The 21403-nt window shown below is 35.0% G+C and overlaps 3 protein-coding genes across 6 annotated transcripts; 1 reads left to right on the top strand and 2 right to left on the bottom strand.

The window, feature by feature from the left end:
• Positions 1–1980: 1980 nt before the first annotated feature.
• Positions 1981–3162, top strand: LOC114420750. The gene has a single exon (XM_028386557.1). The coding sequence runs from the start codon at positions 1981–1983 to the stop codon at positions 3160–3162; it is 1182 nt and encodes a 393-aa protein (XP_028242358.1).
• A 1779-nt stretch (positions 3163–4941) lies between these two features.
• LOC114420162 (polyadenylate-binding protein RBP45-like) lies at positions 4942–8826 on the bottom strand. The gene is made up of 6 exons (XM_028386043.1): positions 8389–8826; positions 7564–8035; positions 5865–5920; positions 5660–5790; positions 5458–5554; positions 4942–5365 (listed from the first exon to the last, which is right to left on the bottom strand). Exons 1-6 carry the CDS (start codon positions 8644–8646, stop codon positions 5186–5188), a joined length of 1194 nt encoding a protein of 397 aa, XP_028241844.1. The 5' UTR covers positions 8647–8826; the 3' UTR covers positions 4942–5185.
• Positions 8827–9479: 653 nt separating this feature from the next.
• On the bottom strand, positions 9480–20036 carry LOC114420161 (abnormal spindle-like microcephaly-associated protein homolog). 4 transcript variants are annotated; one of them, XM_028386040.1, is made up of 22 exons: positions 19254–20032; positions 18688–19156; positions 18494–18579; positions 18179–18292; positions 17880–18068; positions 17700–17765; positions 17315–17371; positions 16643–16765; positions 16447–16563; positions 15385–15492; positions 15156–15291; positions 14457–14588; positions 13893–14069; positions 12971–13806; positions 12470–12647; positions 12160–12389; positions 11655–11718; positions 11297–11535; positions 10801–10990; positions 10156–10381; positions 9903–10058; positions 9480–9792 (listed from the first exon to the last, which is right to left on the bottom strand). In XM_028386040.1, the coding sequence occupies exons 1-22, from the start codon at positions 19905–19907 to the stop codon at positions 9666–9668; spliced, it is 4674 nt and encodes a 1557-aa protein (XP_028241841.1). In that variant the 5' UTR covers positions 19908–20032; the 3' UTR covers positions 9480–9665. The 4 variants fall into 4 exon arrangements, 3 of the variants coding, with proteins under 3 accessions (XP_028241841.1, XP_028241842.1, XP_028241843.1); XM_028386041.1 differs by having other exon boundaries at positions 11297–11439; XM_028386042.1 differs by lacking the exon at positions 16643–16765.
• Positions 20037–21403: the final 1367 nt, after the last annotated feature.

The raw sequence follows: 21403 nt of genomic DNA, 5'->3' as shown, positions 1-21403 counted from the left end.
CATATTGGTTTTTTAAACTAGGAATAAAAGAAACGAATAATGTAATTTCTCTTAAATCCAAAATCCCTAAATGGTGTATGTGATACATGACATGTCATATATGATATCTTAAAAAAAAACATATATATATATATATATATATATATATATATATATATAATTTTGGTAAAATGAAAATCAAATAAAGATGTTTTTGAAGGACTAAAATCAAATTAACTCATAAAAATATTTTTGTTTAAAATAATAATATCATAAATTATTATTATTATCATAATAAAATCAGTCACGTGTGGAATTTTATTCTTCCCAATATGGTGGAATTTAGAAGGAAGAGTCGGAGAGAGGGAATGATGTGATATGAGTGTTCCTCTGATTCTGATGTACTCGTAAATCCAACAACCCCAACAATACCACCATTTATATTCAACACTCTTCACTTTTACAAGACAACGAGATTCATTCTTCTTGGGTTGTCCCAATCCATCTGTGAGTTTTTCTTGCTTTCATTTTTACGTTTATGTACCCAAAGAAAAAGAAACAAACCTACATTTTACAGTTTTCCTTTTCCTTGTTGTTCAAGTAGCAGGGAATTCATCTATGATTCTTGGTAATTTCTTATGGGTTTGATTTTTTCTGTGCATTGACACTAGCTCACATGTTATCAAACATCCATTATAAATTCCTTGAATACAAAATCTTACGTTATGCAATAAAGTTTCCTTTCAGGAATGAAAAATTCATTTGAAAATTGTGATCATATGAATCACTGCCGCATATTGATCTCATTTAAATGATAGCATTGCTTTATAAATTGTGATATTGTTTGTTTGTGCCCTTGATTCTTGAAGCCTTGTTTTGTTTTATCTGCTGAATTGTACCCAAGTATCTCATTCTCATTTCAACTACCCTTCCAAATCATTATGAATTCAGCTCACTCCTAGTCTGGGATTCATCTTTCCAGAGGTTATGCCCTAATTCTTGCCAACAAGAAATTTGTTTGTTCGTTCAGGTGCTTAAATACTCTCAATTTCTTGTCTTTTCTTTTTTGTACATGAATGTTAAAGATGATTAGGGGAGTGGAGGTTACCTCATTTCAAGGCCAGGGCATGCCACAAGCTTTGGTTAAGGCTTTCTGTCGTACTTACAAATTACATACTAAGGGAGATTGCTAATAACTGAAAACCTAATAGTGATTTAATAAATCGTCTAAGCATAATGTTTTTACCATATTTTACTACAATTAGTTTCTTTACATGAAGCCTGTGGGCCATACTTTTAATATCAAGCCTATTGTTGAACTTTTTGATAATATGGCAGAGCTCTCTATGACATGTGAAGCATTTTAACCATTTTGAAAGAGTGATGATATTAGACAATATATTGTATCCATAGTCTGGATAAAGATACACACATAAAGGGTAATGGATACTAAATGTGGTAGCAAAATAATCCTATATTTTTTACCCTAATAATTTTGTATTCATGCGGATTATATTGATTTGCATAGAACTTTCTTTGATCTGTGTAATAGATACTAAATTTGGTAGGTGCAGAGGATTAAATGTCAAAGTCTCTAATAACGGTGATGTTATTTGTTCATAATCAAAACATAGAAAGAAATACATTTTTGAATGAATAGGAAAATGATAATAATTTTCAAACCAAAAAATTTAATTGGACTTCTCTTTTATTATTCTCTCTTAGACACACATCATCATACATTTCTTCTGAAATCACTTATTTATCTTTATCCAGCATCAAGATTAAGGAATATTTGATAATCAGACCTACTTCATTTGGTCAATTAATAATATTGTTCTTTTTCAGGGATATTTTCTAAAGACCTCTCTGTATTTGGCTTTCTGGAAAATGAACCAACAGAATCAAGGATCAGGCCCTCCATCCAATGTTCCAATGAAACGAAAACGTGGCCGACCACGAAAAGAAGAAAGTGTAGTTCAACGGACGAATGTGCCTGTAATGCCTGGTTATAACAATGTGTTGAACTCCAACCAAACAGCGGGTACAACTGATGATGAAATGGTTGGGAAGGAAGTCACTGGTGTCATTGATGGCACTTTTAAAACTGGATATCTTCTTAGTGTTAAGGTGGCAGACACTGATGCTTTCTTAAAAGGCCTTGTGTTTCTACCAGAACAAGTTCCTCCACTTACTGTAGAAAATGATGTGGCTCCACATGTCAAAATGATCGAAAGGAAAGAAATTCCAATTCCAGTTGTTAACCCACAGGCAGAGATACATGGTTCTGTTCCCTCAACAGTACAATGCAACAAGCAATCTTTTGAGCCAGAATTACAGCAGGTGCCTATGTCTGAAGAACAAGTGCTACCAACTGAGATCCATTCTGGCATCTCAAGTTTACTTGAGAATCAATCCGCCTCTACTTTGATACCAAATTCCATTTCCAGTGAAGAAATTCCACAGGGTACACAAGAGCCTGGGCATGTGAATCAGTCTACTATCATGTCAGAGTTGGATCATGACAAAACTGTTAAACAAAGTGAAACATTGCATGAACTCGATGCCTCCACACAGGTAAAAGAATCTAGTGCTGATGGGGGAGAAACAAAAGTCTCAGAAGCAACATCTGAACTCATCAACCTGGTTCCACCAATTGATAACGCCAATAAGGAGCTCGGAACTGGACAGCAGGCTGTGCCTTATGCGCATCAGCTGAATGAACCAAATACATCAAATATTGAATCCAACCTGATCCCTGTATCTGCTGAACCAGAAGCCTTGCCATGTGAGCAGACTGCTAAAACTGTTTTTGTGGAGAAGCAGGAATTGCCAAAAACTGATGTGCTAGAAGATACAAAGACAAAGCTTGCAAGTGAGACTTCAAGCAATGTTGACACCTCAAACTCAAATGGAAAACCAAGTAGTGTTGTTAACATTCCTGTTGTGGGATCGAACCATAAACTAGAGACCAGCCAACCGGAAGCCATGCCATCTGAACAGATTGGTAAATCTGTTCCTTCTGAGTCCAAGTTCTCATCTGATGGACATGATTTGTGGGGGAAGAGTGAAGATCCCCAGAACTGTAGCTCTTTTGGTGACATTAATAAGGTGGATTTCAATCAACCTACTGAATCTTTAGCTAAGTCAATGGAATCTGAGCAGATTGGATCAGACACTTGAAAATTTTAGTTTGATAATATGGAGAAGGTTGTTTTCCATAGTTGGAGATTAGGCTGGAGAATAAATCAGTACGGTAGACATTTAGATTTATAATTTTAATTCTTTTTTTTTTTCCGAGTATTACGTTATGCTCTACTTTTGTTTTGCTGTCACTTTTTTAATAAGTTTTCTTTTCAATAGTCTTTTATGTTATCCGTATGATAAACCTATACTGTCTATACTTCTTAATCTTGCCTGTGGTTTCTGAATACATGGTATTTGGGGAGAAGGTACATGTTACTGAGCTCTTGATATATGAAGAAGAAAATATAACTTGTTGGCTGTTGCTAGTTGGTGATGTTGCAAATTATGAACTCTTTAGTTGTATAAATATAATTTAAAATTTGGTCAGTTCTTGGTTGAAAACATTGATTAAGATATTTTAAGGGCTCATTTGTCATACTATGATATAGAATAGGATATGAAAGTAAAATAAGCAGATAGGAAAAGATGTACAACATATAGCATACCAAATAACATCAGGATGTTTGTTTTATGATATAATTTTTACATCCTCAAGAATCACATTTTCATAATTATTATACCTAAGAATGATATTCTCATAGACACGTTTGGTTAATAGTATTTAATAATTTTAGAAAAAGTAATGTCCAAAAATTAAAAAAGAAAGTGAAAAAAGGTAAAAGAACATAGTGGAAATAAGTAGTTATTAATTGACTTTCATTCTCATGAGAATATGACTTATTCTTCCTTTTCTGATGGAAATAAAAACTGCTTAGAATGTGAGGGTAACATTCTTAGAAATAAAACATACCCAAAAATATATTATCATGATCATCAAATAAACATGAGAATATTTATTCTCATCCTAATATTTTCGAGAATCAAAGATGACGTGAAACAAATGCTTCCTAAATATTAAACAAAATTAATTTTATTTATCTAATTAATTTTCTTGAAATTATTAAAAAATATATAAAAATTTTAAAATTATAATTATTCAAATATTTTTTTATTTTTAATATTTTCATAATATACTTTAAACTTACATGTCAAAATTGTTATAAAATATATAGATTGGAATATATAGAAAAACACATCATGTGTTGTCTAATTTACTCTTCCTTTAAGATAAGAAATACTTTGGATCAGCCAGTAAAAATAAGAGATAAGGTCATATTTTATTGGTGCAATAAACTTTCGAATTTTTGTCAATCAAGTTTTTCATAAACCAACTCAGTTTGGCATTTTTTGTTTTCTACAAGTAACAACACATGTGAAACACTCGTTGGATTATTGGGCAAGACATTCACATGAGAATGCTATGCTTTTCTTCTGTGATTTTGAGGAAAAATAAACTACCAATTTTCTAAATAGTCCTTAAAATAGTAAAATTACTTAAAATATTTCTTAAAATATTAAATATCCATCAATTTAGTCTATTAATAAGACTAATTTGAAAAATAATTAACACTTCTGTTTAGTATAATTTCTGATAATTCTAAATGTTTGGATACCTCCAAAATCGTGATGGTCCAACAAAACCAATACGAGAATTTTCATCACCGCAGGACCACCCCAAACATACCATAAGACTACTTAGACATTTTTTTTTCTACGTTATTTAAAAGCTTCATTGATTAGTCTCTCTAAATCTCGTTACAAATCGGCAGCATTCGAAAGTCAGAATTAAGGTTTCCACACAGCTATTGCGACAATATTGCATACATAACTCATTATACACTACACAATATGCCACCGGCTCGAGGGTACTGCGAATTACACATAACAATCAAATGTGATCGCTTTCACCAAATAGAATTCAGCAAGCAATATTTAATGGATACAAAATAAAATTCGCATAGAATGTCATAAGAAACTTCTTAGCTATATCCTATTCGCATAGAATGTATTCAGCCAAGTTTGTTCTCCACGATACAATAAAAGAGAAGCAACCAAAACGAGTATCTTAGCAATAGCATAGCATTACAGAAGAAAACGGAAAAAATTGGTGCCCAACTTCTTAGCTATATCCTATTTGCTGCTGTTGCTGGGGAGGTTGGTAATTCGCATACCCAGGATAACTGCCATACATATTGGGGTCCTGTCCAGCAGGGGCATAACCATAATTTTCATAGCCCCCCTGAGCATATCCGTAGTATCCACCACCACTACCATTCCACTGGTTTGCATCTGGTTGAGCCTGAAAATCATCCAACAAATCCAAATTCATTTATCAAAATCAGTTCACACATTGCCAGATCAGAATTACAACAATTCGGTAAATTTAGTAACCTGTTTGTTTGAAGGACTTCGCCCCCATGAAAGCCTAACATTTTGTCCGCCTAGAAGTGTGCCATTCAAAACCCGCAGTGCCTCTTCCGCACAGCTCCTGATGCATGAAAACGAAACCTCATGGTACAATAAAAGGACACTACATATAGACAAAGTAATTTAACACAAGATAAAACACCAAATATCTGAATGACTAAATTACCGGTCCGCAAATTGGACAAATCCACATCGCTTGCCAGCTGGAATCTTCACATGAACTAACTCTCCATAATGCCCAAAAACTTGTCTCAAATGGTCATCCGTGACGTTAGGATCCAAATTGCCGACAAAAATCTGCAATAAAAAATTCAGGTCATGAACACAAGGCACAAAGAAGAGTAGTTTCTCTATTGCAAAGAAGTACGCACAGTTGTATTATTTGGATCATGCTCGTTCTGTGCCCCTTGAGGATTCTGATATGATGCTGCATGTTCAAAGGAGAAGTAAAAAGATGGGTGACATTAAACAAGGAATTTCCGGAAGCAGTCCATGGAAAAACATGCCAAACAAAGAAAACGACAAAATACATTGAGTTTCAAAGATAAAAAGCACAGTTTAATTTTTTTAGGCACAACTTTTCAGTAGGAAACTTTAAATATTCCAAATTCAACTCCAGATTATTCATTCTAAAGCAAACATATAGAGAAATTCCACAAGCAACAAACATGGGTGCCTTACACATACACCACAAGCTTTAACCACCCTTCACTATTAGAAATGAAATTAACCTCACTTTTAGAAGGACATGTATAGAGAAAAACAGCACAAGCAATAACGTGGTCAGTGCCTTGCACAATAAATTTTCAAATATGAGAAAATTCAACTGAAATAGTTGCCACACAATGCAAGGGCAGGAATTTTGGCATTACGCAATGCAGATGATATATATACAAAATGGATGCAGAAAATGATAAGTCTTTATCTCTCAATGAGAAAGTCACTATCCATCTATATATGCATATCTTGTTTCTTATTTCTTACAAAAATTCTAGAATTTAAGAAAGAAAACATAACAGAGTTGGCCATGGAGGCTGAAATGAGTGAACCAGGAAGCTGTCAAACGCTTGTTACTGCAGACTATAAGAACTTTACACGTCATTTTAACATCTTGACATTTTGATAGATAGGTCTGCCCAAAGGATTAAGCAATATAAAGTAAATTACACCTTTAATTGCAAAGTATTGTGCTGAGAAATTTAGGAAGAATGGTGACAGACCTTTCCCTTGTGACACTAAAAAATGACATGATAACGTAACCATCTGGCAGAGTGCAGCTTCTACAAAATCAAAGTACTAACCACTGGCATCCCAAATTTAATTCATCATGGACTAGAGATTGGATACTTGAATTAATAGCAACAGATAGATGAACAAAAGAATGTAGAAAGTAAAACAAGATTTGTTTTAGAACAAGGGAAAGCTAAAAAAGAAACTCAATAAATGTAGTTCTTCCAGTAATCTCAAAGGAGTAAACTAAAGGAGCAAGGAGCAAGAATGGAGGACTGAAATGAAAGTAATTTGAACAGTTGCGCTGCGTAATTTGGCTAAAAAGCAGAGCAACAAAATGAAAAGAAAATATAATTAGAAGCGGAAAAGAAAATGCCGCAAAAAATAATGGGCAATACATAAACAGATAACTGACCTACACAAGGCCATGCACTAAAATGGTAACCATTTCAGCTGAAATCAGTTCCAGGCTCCGAGATGACAGAGCCTCTTGACACCCTGCTTTGAGACAACGGGAGTTTTATAAGATTTTATTATTTAATATCATTTACTTGGCCCAAATTTTTAAAGGAAATTACAGGAAGAAATGAGTTTGGACTGCACATCTTCAAGGGTGAAACTGAAAAGAATCGGAAATTGAACAATAACATTCGGGATACACATGCAAAAGATAACTAGATAATTGAAGAACTAAATCCAACTGGTATCAATGTATCATTAACGCAACAGACAAAAAGTAGGCATCTGAAGGAAAACAGAAAAAAAATATCTTTAAGCCGCATATCAAGCAGATATTTGCATCAAAATGTCAAGCACGTAACAACTATGAAGGAGACAAACCTTTTGGCTGAGACTGAGTGCTAGGGTTTTTATTAGAGGCTGGTCCAATTCGCATGGGCCTTGTTGAACAAAGAACCCCTTGCATTTCAGTCATAGCTCTAACCTGTTCACTCTCATCTCCAAACCTAACAAAACCATAACCCTTTGTCCGTCCAGTTAGCCTATCAATTACAACTTTGGCCCCCTTAATTGAGGGATATCGTGCCCGAAATGTCTCTTGAAGAAGATAATCCGTAACATCGGCAGCCAGGTCTCCAACAAATATGGTGTGATCTGGGCTATCATCGTGACGCCTCTCACCTGCACTAAGAGTTGCCCAGTTCAATCTGAAGTTCTGCCCGCCATTTGGCATAATGGTGCCATTGTATGTTTGAAGGACTCTCTCAGCACCAGCACGACTAGTAAACTCAATAAACCCATATCCCTCCGATTGACTAGTTTGTTTGTTCCGAATGACTTTAACTGAAGCCACCTGAAGCAATCAATACTCATTCATCAGTAACCTAATATTCAGAATGACCTCTTTTACTCACCAGCACACTTTCAAATATTAGCAATATAACAATCCACCTAAATCAATCAAATTCTCCTAGATTATGCAATTAGCAAAATCTCAGATTCATAAAACAAGAGATAGACAACAGAGAACACAAATCTGCATCAGAAAAGATCTCAAAATTTACATCTTCAAAAAGAAAAGAGAACATTATGAATCTCCTTTCTCGTCCACATAACTGAACAGTAATTCGATTTCGATATACTCTAATAAATCTAAAATCATGCGATAGTAATCTACGAAAGATTAAAAGTAAAGAGAGAGAATACCTCGCCGGTGTGTGCCAAACAGGTGTAGAGATAATTTTCGTCCATCCAGTACTGCAAATCACCGATCCAGAGGGTACGGACCTCATCGGCGCTGGTGGGTTGCGGAGGAGCCACCGACTGGGACGGAGGCTGGGCCGATGTGGCCCACATCTGAGGGGGCTGAGGCTGCGGCGGCATCATCATGTAGGGTTGTTGCTGTTGCTGTGCGTATTGTTGGTTCGCTTGTTGGGCCATGCCGCCGGGTCCAGCCTGCATCATCTTCTTCAATCTCGAACACACAGAAACAAAGAAAGAAGGAGAGAGAAAAAGAGAGAACAAAGAGGCAAGGAGGAATGCGAGACTGTGCTTTAAAGAAAGAGTGGTTGAGACTCAAACCCTAACCGTGAACAGTGTCCTTCTTTCTGTCTCTTGCCACGGATATTTTGTTTACTTTTTCTTATGGAACAATATCTTTTCTACACCCAAATATTGAAAATTATCAATTTTTTTTTTTATCTTTTCTGTTTTTGAGACTTATTACACACAGCCCACACCTTTCTCGGACCCTACACAACTCTCTTACACGGAGACTCGTATCCCGTAACAGATATCTTTTCATTAACCCAAATATGTCATATGTACAGCACATGCATGTTTAATGAAAATTTCAGACAAAAATACCCTTATCTTCAACCTTTGCACTGAATAAAAGCCATGAAGGCCAAGAACACCCGAAACAATGTCATTCAAAGGCCAAAAACACCAGAAACAATGACATTACAAATTTACAACAATAACATTTAAAGACCAAGAACATCGTATCAATAAGATGTCCATCATACAATACAACAGTGACATTCAAAGGCCAAGAACACCATAAACAAAAAGGTTGTTGGATTTTATTAATTGAGAATATGGCCCCAAAGCTGCAGGTGCACCTTCAGTTTCCACGCTAAAAACATATTCTTTGAATTTCAAGCACTGGCTTTCTAAATATCCCTAAGTAATTGACAACAGAGAAATTTTTTAAGTAAATATCAATTAAAAAACTTATTTGTTAGTAGATTTTCTATAGTAGTATTTTTTAATTTTTATTTTTTCACATATAAACATAGGAGAATTTGAAAGAAAGTTACCTATCTACCATTTTGCAGGTACACTTTCAAACGAAATGATAAAATGAGTATCAAGTTACAAAGGCTTAATCATAAAACAGAAAAAAAGCTCATTCCAAATCCACGAGTTGAGGACATAATGTAAATTAGAATCGTACAAACTTTGACATCCTAGCATATATTCTACAATTTCACATCAGAACTTGATGAAAAAAAATCAGGCGTTGTTATCAGCTTCAGAATCTCAGCAGCCTCCTTCAATCTTCTCTCTCTGTCTTTTCTGATAGCCAGGCTAGGAGCCCTAGGATTTCTGCATTGCCTCAACAAATAATAGAAAAGCCCAAGCTTCCCGTTAGATTTTCATCAACAAACTTGGCATTTTAAAAACTAATTCCTCTAACAAAGCAAGCAAAGTCTGACCTTTTCTCGTAAATTCCCTTCCGTGTAAGGTCCTCAACAAGACCGTGCAATCGTTTTAGCAGGGCAGGGGACTTGAATATCCTCTCAATGCCTATACGAGTTGAACATATCTTCTTCAAAAGTTCAGAAGCAACGAAGTAGCCCTCGTTTTTATTCCTGGAAGAAGTTTTAAAAGTTTTAAGAGTATAAGGACACACAAAGAATCCTATACACCAAATTTCAACTGCTAATTACAACTGAGTACTGAAACAACCTCAATAACTCCAAGACAATTATCTGTACAGAACTACGACTTTGGATCAATACTTGTAGTAGATGAGGATAGCGGGCGAGATTTCGGAGAGTTGACAAAGCATGCTTTAGAACCTCCTGATCAGGTATACTCCGGCTGATTGTTTGAATTAGCTGCAACAAGGTGTCGATAGCCCCTGCAGCCACAAGTTCTTCACAACATTTCTGAGAATGTCCTGTAGCCATGTCTGTGAAAACACAGACAAACAAAAGACAAAAAGAACGAGCATCATCACTTGACAGGAATTATCCAATAAACTGCTGCTATATAACGAAGTGAAGTGAAACAGTATCATCACTAGAACTCGTGTCTATATGTTTTTGTAATTTGTGAAAAGAATACTTGTACAACAGAGGGAGGCAAGGGAATTAGTACACTCTAATTCAGTAAATCACATGAAATGCAACGAAATGCAACTACTATCGGCTCTTTTAATGTCTTGGGCCCCCTTAATAAATTCTAAAATACCAAATTTTATTCGTGTCATACAAATTAGAATTAGAGCACATATTTGAAGAAATTAAACTGGCATGGTCTGCGAAGCCATCTTAAAAATAACAATGGTAGTAACAAAATCTAAATAAAACAACGTAAATAAACTCTCACCCAATGTTGAACAAGTATGAAGGATGTTACTAAGACTCTTCATATTAAGTAGCTCTGAAAGCGCTGCCAAGAGTCGGTTTATGAGACGCTTGCTGTCATCCACATTTCTGGCAGACTTTTGCATTCTCAAGCGCAAATCCAATAACTGTTCCTTTGGCTCTTTACGTGCAAGGTAACCTTTCCAGTAGGACTACAAAAGTTTAGAGAAAAAGAAGAAAGATTAAGGGGAAAAAAAAACCTAGTAAAAAGGAACTAAACAGAGATGAAAATTTGGCAAAAAAAATAATTACAATCATCATCAGTAACATCATAAAGAATTCCATTGGTCCATCTAGTAGTGAAATATAAGCATCATAAAAGTAAATATTAAGTGAAAGTGGAAAGTAATGTTATTTGTCACCTTCCCCCCTCCCCCCAATCTACCACATCTTTGTACGTGAACAACCAGAAAAAACAAAAATACAAAATAACTACAGTGTAGTATAAAACACTATACTTGGATGACAATAATACGATGTTTCTGAACAGTTGCCTTTCGCCTGGCTATCCACCCACGAGTACAAGACTGAATAACAATGGCAGACTTTGTCATCAATTTCTGTAACAAGAGACCCTTCCACCATCGTTGCAATTTCACAACTGAAAGCAAAAATAGTTCCAGTTGAAAACTACGACAGCCAAAAGGTCTTGAAATGTAGTCAGCAGGAACGACTTCACTTAGGTTAGAAGCACCACCTAAATCCGGATAAAAAGAGATAATAGTATATACAGTAAATGTATAACCACAACTAAATCATGCATGTACGAGCCTAATGAGATTATGCATAAAACACTCGTAAGATATGAATATCTACCTAAATTCCGATTTCGAATTAAATGCCCCCTAATATAGCGTTGAATCACCAATGCAGCATCTTCCTGGCAAATGGCAGTTGAGAGGCTTTAGTAACATATAAGGACAAAAAAAAAACTGAAAACAAATGAAAATTGGGCAGTAGTTACAAGAAGTAGCAGCATTATAAAATTCATAATGGTTTAATAATTTATTTTTTTGAAAAAAAAAAAAAGAAGATTTAGCACGTATTTGGTTCACTGTTTGTAGAACCAAACTGTAGTTCAGACAAAAGCTTGAACCTCATAAGCTTGTACCAATGCAGCATTGTTTTTAGGGACCAAAGATAGTATATATTCTATAAAATATCATATATGCTTCTGCTCAAATTTCCCCAGAAATTACAATATCTTTAATTCAATAATATCATTTGACTCCAAATAACCTGAGCATGTGCACAGTAACAACAAACAAAATACACAGGTGCTACAGCATAGCATATCATGATAACAACTAGAATATCATACTTGGATAACAACATGGTGTCTGAAAACAGTAGCCTTTCGCCTAGCTATCCACCCACGTGTACATGACTGAATAATGATGGCTGATTTATTCTTTAGTTTAAGCAACAAGAGACCCTTCCACCACCGTTGCAATTTCACAACCGAAAACAAGAATAGTTCCAGTTGAAAACTACGAAAGCCAAATGGTCTTGAAATGCAACTAATAGGAGTAACTGTGTGTGACTTGGAACCTACATCACCAAAACATGAGATAATGTGAAACCACAACTAAAGCAAGAAAAGTTAGCTTTGGTAAACATTAAATAATAACCTAATAGCTGATTCCGAGTTAAATGCCCCCTTATAAAGCGTTGAATCTCCAAAGCGGCATCTTTCTGGCAATTGAGGGCCTTCTGGCACTTCAAGCTTTGAATGGCACACTGGATCTTTACTACAGCATCTCTTCGGAACAAGAAGTCCCGCTTCACTAGCCAACCACGGCAATGCCTCTGGGATCATTAAAGCAAAGTAGCAAGTTACATAATATTCTATTCATAAAACTTTCAAATAAATGCAAGGAATTTTTCAAAAATTAAAAAAAAATCACGCTAAAATATGAATTAGTAATTTCTACAAAAGAAACATAACATTGAGGACAATTCAACAAAAGGTTGAAGATGCACTCTGCATTGTATAAGTAACATCTGTACACAAGAATGTTATGAAAAGAAGTAACATTTCATCAACTCATTAATTTCTTCATGCCAAACTGGAAAGTCATGCAAAATAAATGAAGATAAATATGATTATGAAAAGCAAGACACTGTCTTACTTGAATTTCAACAATGTGATTTCTACGCGCACAAGCATCCTTTCGTGCAAACCAGCACCGTAAGAAAGATTGAATGACAACAGCTGCCTTAAACTCAATTTTGAAGTGCTTAAAAGCAATTACACATCTCCGCATTCGAAAGTATGATTGAATTTTTATGATAGCTTGAATCTGATTCAAAAAACTTTTTCTCAACAACCACGTACGGAAATTTCGTTGAATTTTAGTTGCAAACAGGTGATTCATACGCACACAAGCATTCTTTCGTGCAAACCATCCCCGTAAGTAAGATTGAATGGCAACAGCTGCCTTATACTCAATTTTGAAGTGCTGAAAAGCATTTACACTTCTCCACATTCGAAAATAAGATTGAATTTTGATGACAGCTTGAATCTGATTTAAAAAACTTTTTCTCAACAACCACCTTCGGAAATTTTGTTGAATTTTAGTTGCAAACAGGTGTTGCTTCTGAGTAGACTTGCAGCATATGAACTTTTTCCATGCAAGCTGAATGATAATTGCTGCATTTGTTTGAAGATCAAAAGTGACTTTCTGTTGGGAATAATTTAAAGCTTTCTCTTTCTGATCTAGCTGATGAATATATCTAGATCGTGCCAGCCAACCATGGACAAATTTCTGAACAGTAATAGCAGCTGCCACCATATCTGAAATCATAAGATCAGGACTTGTACTACATTCTTGCTGATGCCTCCGATAGAGCCAACTCCTAACTGCTTGCTGGATAAGCTGTGCTGACCTCTTCAACTTCAAAAAAGAATGTCTATGAATGAAAAGCATGGCATATCTCTTATATGTTTCTGATTGCTTCAATATTTCTGCTTGATTGAATAAGCAAGACATGCCGATAAGTAATGAAACATAAAACCGACAAATGTTTGAGACAAAGTGATAAACTGCATACCACATGAAGAGTCACAGACTTGAACAGTAGATAATATCATGCAGACTGACCCTTGCTTCACTTTTAGCCAAGCTCTGAAACCAGTTTGCAAAAGGGTAACAGCATTTACCATCTTCAGAAACTTGCGCCGTGCAACCAATCCTCTGAAATGCAGTTGTATTGTTATTGCAGCATTTTCTGAAAATGTGAAGTACCAATTGTTAACAAGAAAACAAATACCATCGACAGCACAAGTTTTGCATGCAATCACAGCAGATTAATAAGATGTAATATAGAGTCGAAAACAATCATGCCACTCGCTTTTACTAAGCAGTGGCCGGAAGAAAGAAAAAGGTCAAAGACTGTATTTTCCATGTTAAAAACACAGAAGTCTAAATCCTGTTTGAATTCTATTGCAAATATGTTCATTATCATTGCAAATACCCACCCAATTCCATTGTAAATAAATACAAATTAGGATTGATGGGAGTTAAGCTAAGCACTGCTTCTTATTTTCACTTTTGAGTGTTTCAGGGATAATAATCAAGAAAGAAGCAATCAATTAGATAAAGTCTTATTAGTTACCTCTTCTAATGTTGGTGCTGCATTCAGTGGTAGTGGATCGCTGCAAATTAGAAACAGCAGGTTTGTTGATACAGTTTCTTTCAGCCATATCTTGCCACCAAGCTTGGATGGCCTTGAATTTACTTGCAGCATCTATGTTAATAATAACAAGATTTTGATATGATTTTCATGAAATGAAGAAAGAAAACTAATTGTTTATTGAATAAGACCATACCATTTTTATAATTAATCTGGGATGTTTTGTTTTGGGACACTAATATAATCACATCAAAAATATATTGCCACAGAACATGTGGCAGACTGTTGTCTACTCAGCCAACTATCATGCAATGAAATAACTGCAAATGAGCTAGCATTAATTCCTGGACAAAACCTATATAAAAGGAGATCATATATTTTAAAGATAAAGCCCAACTGATCCTACTACTGTTTTAAATCAAGAAGAATCATTCTCACATTTATTCATGATACTAGAGTCATAGAAATCCAACTAATACAACTATCATCACAATAAGATCTTAATAAGTAGTTTTATGTTGGAAACAGAATCATTTGATAAAGATATCAGCCTTTATAAATGCAAAATTCATTCCAAATATCAAAATCAAATTAATTAATATATACATAGAAGTAGAACAATAAGCACAAACAAATGACATGCATAAATAATTAAAGTTCACATCACTAGAGGCAACAAACCTTCATTTCCATGCACATCGGAAGCATCAGGCTTTTGTATTGATTCAGAATTTGAAAGGCACTGCAGCATCCTCAAATGTCTATGGTTTGGACTTTGGAAGTCATAACCCAAGAGCTTATGGAAATTTAAGTGATCCTGAAAAGGAAGAAAAGAAAGGGAGATACAAATCAACACAAATGCCAGAGTACAACAGCAACAGGATGTGACCATAATATTTATTCTGTTTACCAAATTTTTCTTAACAAATAATTGGTTTGCTAGGAAAACCAACAAAATCACCACACTTCGATCACTGCAAGCACCATTATATTGAAGTAGCTCACTAACTTGAAGCACCTGAAGAAAAATATACCGAAATTCCATTATACTGCCATGGTATCAAGTGAGATAAAGCACATTTATAATTCTTCTTTTTTGCTTTCGGTTACACACAAGTTCAACCATCTTAATTGGGATTTTTGACACAATTTGAATGTTCTACAGTTAGCTTCACTATTGATAGAGTGCTGGACCAGAATTTGGAGAATGTATGTTTGTAAGATGAAGAAAACAAGTGAGGGAGAGAATTAGGAGAATGCTGAGTTAGCATGATGGATAGGGGTGCAGGACAGGAATACAGGTTATGCATTTTTGCTTTGTTTTATAGAGAGAAAAACACTTTTCTCTTAGGAGTTGAGGCTCTGGTTCAGGTTATAAAGAGTTCAGGCTCCATTTCTGGTTCTTAAAAAAAATCACATACCAGTATGTGTTCCTTGTATTCTATCAACTACAAGTCTACAACTATACTATAAGAGTTCATATTGAAAAGTTGAGATGAATTCATACGTGAGTTCACATACCAGTATTTTTTGCAAGTATTAATGCATTGTATACACTATACACTATTGACTATAGGCATATTAAGCATATTTCACATGCATGCATAACTAGGAAAATGACCATTATTATCCTTAACTAGCCCAAAGTTTGATACTTCCCACACCCAATTTATAATCAAATTTTAGCACATATTCTTGTGCAGCTTGTGCTTTGTCCAGGTTTAATCCTAACAGGCTTCAACTGTTCAACACGAGTGTTAGATATACAAAAAAAATGTTCTTCACAAAACGTATTATTCAAAAAAATTAATTAGTCTGAATCACTAACAGATATTAGAGTGCATCAATGATCAGTTATAAAAAAAAGTATATTTTTTTATTCACAGTTTTCAATTTAAAGAGATGTGACCATGTGCCGACAACAATTTCAGCATGCATGCAAGTAGATATTTACACAAATTAGGGTATTTACCTCTGGGAAGTTCCCCAGTAACCTTGTCAACTTTTGGGATAATATAAAATTATATAGTGCATCTGAATATTCATTCACCGACATAATTGATGCCTTGCCACTTTTCTTATTAACTTCCTGTAAATTAATGAAAAATAAAGCTTATGAACAAGATGTTATCATCAGCAGTCATCAGGAAGCTAAAGAAGTTAAAGACCTTCAATGAACTGGAATTATGAAGTTCTTTCTGGAAGTAATAATCAAGTAAGCACCAGATGGCTTTGCCATCAACAAGGGAATGAAAATTGACAATTGCAAAATCATAATTGTTACAAACTACCTGCAAAATAGGAAGAGCAAGATTAAATATTTTCTAATTGTCACAAATTGCACAATAATAATTGTCACAAATTGCCAACAACAAGGATAATTGTAACAACCATAAGGATTTTTTTTCTTAATTAAATACCAAGATCGCGCAAATTACAGATGCACCATCTGAAGCTCAAGCAAGAAAATAAAACTAAAATCCTGAAACAAAGTGTAGCAGATCGACCACTATCAAAGAACAACCAGTTATGGAACTGTGTCTGTATGCAGCTAAACAAAACAATTGCATTTATCTAACTACCCACCAACACAGCATTATTTAGACACATCACACACGTTAATTAGTCTGAATCTAATAATGCAATAAGGACTAAATCCCTGATTGCTATCTAGTAATAAGAGAATAAAATATAATCTGACAACGAATGACCAAATCAATACAAGCATTGAGATGAATTTGAAAGAAATATTATGTTCAACAATACTAATTAACCTCATCCAAAAGCAAAAACAAGAACGTCTAGGAAAATTACTGTTATGAAAGTACTCTAAGATGTACCTGAATCCAATTCAAAAGCAATTCCATAGAACTAGAATTCGTACTGTTTATGAGATCCTGTAAAAAACCACAACTCAAGTATATCAGAAGTTGTGAGCTTAAAGAAGAAAAGAAAGTGTCGATATTCTTTCATGGATCTAGCTACTCTAAAGTGAACAACTCACTTTATTAGGTAAAGTGGGTATCGCAATCATATACGAGAAGATGAATGGTCAATACTACATGCACTTGCATAACAAGTCATGGATATGTTGTAATATCAACAATTGATTTTCTCATCAACGATTCAGATTACTTACTTTACCCCTGCTCAATTTAGAGGAGCCAATTCTTTTATAATTTATAACTAAATCAAACTACAAAGCTCATCTAACATGGAGCATACCGTGCCAAACCCTCGAATTTTCGAAATTTCCCCAACTAAACTTGTTTTATCAACCAAAAGAGGTAGCTGCAGGTTCAGTGGCATCAAAACTTTCATTGCAGTCTAGGTTATAAGTTAATAGTGATCAAAACCTAAGGCAAGTGTAGAAACTTAAAAAATAAGGTAAAACAGAGCCACCACCTGCAAATGAACAAACATATTCCACAGCAAGGAAAGTGTAAGTTCTTTGTCTCCATTAACAATATCATCTGCCACAATCATGATGCCATCTTCATCAAGTAATGATCCACCAGCATGCCTAATATATTGTAGGACAAGACCACAGTTTGCCAATTTTTTCTTTGGAGTATCAGAGGGAACTACAATTTTCTGTCCACACAATGATGATGCATCACAATTCTTAATTAATCGGATTATCTAGACAAAAGTGTCAAATATGCTAGTTTCATTTCCAGCATATGAAAATGTATACAACCTACCATGAGGATCGAAGAATTGTGCTGCAAGAGCTGAATTGCTCTACACAATTTCAATCCATCTTGGAGATCTACAAATAAATCTTTGACCCTAAAATCATACTCAACAATAGGTTCCTACAAAATCACAAATCAGTCAAATAAAACATACCTTGAACTTAATACAGTGAGCTGCCCAAGACACTTCTACTATTGTTATATAATGCATAAGACAGCCAAAAGTGAGTTGCCCACATCCATGTGCAAGCTCGCACTTACTCACACTTGCAGAAAACCTCACTCAAATAACGAGCATAGCATATGGAAGGAATAACTGACCTGTTGATGAGATAATTTGTAACCTAAAATCACTAAATGTGTTAGAAGATTGCCTTCTCCGTGCATTACATCAGACGACAGAAATTCTAATTTCCAACCAAAAAAAAGAGAGAGAAAAGTCAAACTACAATGTAGAAGCTGCTGTTACAAAAATATTAACACAAAATAGGACTAAAGCATGAAAGAAGACCCACCATGAATCAGCTGACTACTTGATTTAATCCAGGATTCTGGTTTGAATAACAAAGGGGAACCCCCATCCAACCCATCAATACCGTACTCCAGTGGGAGGTAACTCTGGCATTTAGCTTTATCCAGGACAAGCACAAGTAACAAAATTCTCTTCAAAATCACATTCCCCAAATTCTTATAGTAACCCAACCGATAAACACCTTCAATCATCTTATTATAAGCATAGGCTTTAGCTAAATTCTCATGTGAAAAAAATAGCTTGTTAATGACCATTTTCAAGAACACAACATCTTGATCAGAATCAGCATCACCATTCAACACCAAGGATTCACCACCAAAAAGTATATGCAATCCAATTCGCAGCCAAATTGGATTATAACACATGAGAATTCTCGTGGCCTTTTCCTTCAAGCCTACATCAGTTACAATAGGGCAATGCGCCTTCATATTCAGCCTTCCTTCGTCAATTGTCTAAGAAAGGAAATAGACAAATAGTTGAATAACTAAGGACCAAAATGGAAACAAATTTGATGTGAAGCCAATGGCAATTAATGGAAGAGAAACGAACCTTGGTGACGCGATTAATTTGTTGGAAGATCTCTTTACAAACTGTGAGGCTGAGATAAACTCTCATTCGCTGCTTCAAATCGTCGAAACTGCATACATCCTTGAGAGAATCTCTGAGTTGCGAAAACGAGGAATCATGAACCTCCTCCGCAGTGGCCGCATTTTCCTTAGTGGACCAGGTCTTCCTCTGGCGCTTGGGAGTTCGCCAGGTGGAATCGACGCCGACGACGGAGGTTCCCGGGGGGCCGTCTCGCTTGCCATTGGTGGCGGGAGCGGGGGCTGCATTGGAGAATGAGAGGTGGCAGCCGCAGGAGGTAGGGTTTTGGAGGAGGAAGTTGAGCCAGACGGAGAGGGACTTGGCGAGGGATTTGAGGGAGTGTTCTCTCTTGATTTGGGCCTTGCGGGAGGACTGGGACTGCTCCAATTGGAAGGCCTTGAGCTTCTTGGCGGCGGCGGCGGATGATTTGTTGGGACGGCGGTGGAAGGAGGAGGAGGAGGAAGAGGTGCTGTGTTTGGAGGCGGTGAAGAATTGGGTGGCGGGAGATTTGGCGGAGGTGAGAGAGAAAGGGGGGCGTCTGGGGGTGGTGAAGTTGGAAATGTCTTTGAGAAGCGACGAAGAATCGGGGTAGGGAGAGGGAGGTTCGTTGCAACCCATTTCTCTGTATGTTGGTCGGAAACTGGGAAGTGAGTGAAACAAAGAAGTCGACGATTCTGTTCACACAGTATTTTGAATTTCGAATTTCATATCTTGTGACCGTTGCTTTTTGCTTTCGCATCTAAAGCACGTCTACTGTATTTTTAAACTTTGTACTATACTATTATCAGCCTATTCTGTACACATTACACCAAAATAAAAATGACACCAAGTTAAGAAAGTGTTTGATTTAAAGGGTAAGAATAGAAGAATTTTTTTAAAATTAAAGTAAAGTGTAAAAATATGTATCCTATAAAAAAGTATAAAATTTATTTCCTATATTATTTTTCTTTTTAAAACTAAACATGTCATTCTCACTGTTAGATTATGTCATTAAGCTTGATTTAAGCAATATATTCTATTTTTATTCTTTTAAAACACACTTTTTTTTTTACAATAACACACTTAAACATATATATCGTTTACATTGTCATGAAATATTTTGTATTAAATATTTTAAATGTATAATAATTTTTAACTGGTATAAAAAAATTACATCGTCAATACATAAAAATTAAACTCAATTCATAAATTAAATGTTATGTCATCAAGCTTTTTCATTAAAAGAATTCATATTGAAATTAAGGATAATATTTTAAGAGAAAAAGGTATATAACAAAAGAAAAATCTACACAACAACAAACAAAATTGGAATAAGGATAATATTTTAAGAAGTATACTTGCACTGTCATTTAATCATAATCTTAATAGCACATTATAATTAGACAATAATATAAAAATATTTTATATGACCATTAAACTCATTATTTTAAAGGTTAACTCACTACCTTTTTTAGTCTTGGAAGTATATAACAGTTTCACTTTACTCTCTAAATTAAAGAATTTTTATTTTTTAGAAGAAAAACTAAAAGTGCATTCCATCTTTCACATTAGTTCTTGGATGATGTTTGTCTCCTAACATTGTTAAGAACGTTGATATGACACAGTAAGTGTTACTAGTGTTTTAATTGTCCCACCACTTGTTCACGTCATCAAGAATTAAAATGAAATATTTAAGTTTTTATTTCTCTTCTCTCTCTATTCCTGTATTTCATTCTGCCATCTCTCTTTCTCTCTTTATTTCTATCTTTCACTCAAACACTAGGCTCTAGGATCTTTTAAAATTTCAAATTTTTAGCACCAAAGGTGAGTTTGGTTGTTTGGAATGAAATGAAAGATAAGAGAATTGAGAAAGAAAAAAATTAAATTAAAGTAGTATAGTAAAGTGTGAAATCCACACAAAATTTTAAAAATTTCTTCTCATTGTTTCCCAATTTGTACATGACCAAACCAAGGATAAGGGAAGAAGGATGAGAAAGAAAGAAACGATAAAGAAATGAGAGAAAGGAAGAATGGAAGAAGGAGAAAAGTTGTTATTTTTAACTATAGAAAATCCAAGTTCTGGGAAGAATGGAACAGAAACGAGTGAAAGAGGTAGAGAAGATATAAGAATGCAA

The sequence above is a fragment of the Glycine soja genome, chromosome 7 (assembly GCF_004193775.1).
Source record: "Glycine soja cultivar W05 chromosome 7, ASM419377v2, whole genome shotgun sequence".
Taxonomy (NCBI): Eukaryota; Viridiplantae; Streptophyta; class Magnoliopsida; order Fabales; family Fabaceae; genus Glycine; species Glycine soja.
This window is presented reverse-complemented; position numbering and strand designations above follow the sequence as displayed.

Excerpts from the sequence above, each read along its gene's own strand:
- LOC114420750 (XM_028386557.1), top strand. The coding sequence starts at position 1,981 with ATGCCTGGTTATAACAATGTGTTGAACTCCAACCAAACAGCGGGTACA.
- LOC114420162 (XM_028386043.1), bottom strand. The coding sequence starts at position 8,646 with ATGATGCAGGCTGGACCCGGCGGCATGGCCCAACAAGCGAACCAACAA. Across the intron at positions 5,555-5,659 it reads TTTGTCCAATTTGCGGACCG|GAGCTGTGCGGAAGAGGCAC; the intron begins GTAATTTAGTCA and ends TTCATGCATCAG. Across the intron at positions 5,366-5,457 it reads GAAGTCCTTCAAACAAACAG|GCTCAACCAGATGCAAACCA; the intron begins GTTACTAAATTT and ends GATGATTTTCAG.
- LOC114420161 (XM_028386040.1), bottom strand. The coding sequence starts at position 19,907 with ATGGGTTGCAACGAACCTCCCTCTCCCTACCCCGATTCTTCGTCGCTT. Across the intron at positions 15,292-15,384 it reads TATTTGTTAAGAAAAATTTG|GATCACTTAAATTTCCATAA; the intron begins GTAAACAGAATA and ends CTTCCTTTTCAG. Across the intron at positions 13,807-13,892 it reads AGTCTGTGACTCTTCATGTG|AAATATTGAAGCAATCAGAA; the intron begins GTATGCAGTTTA and ends TCAATCAAGCAG.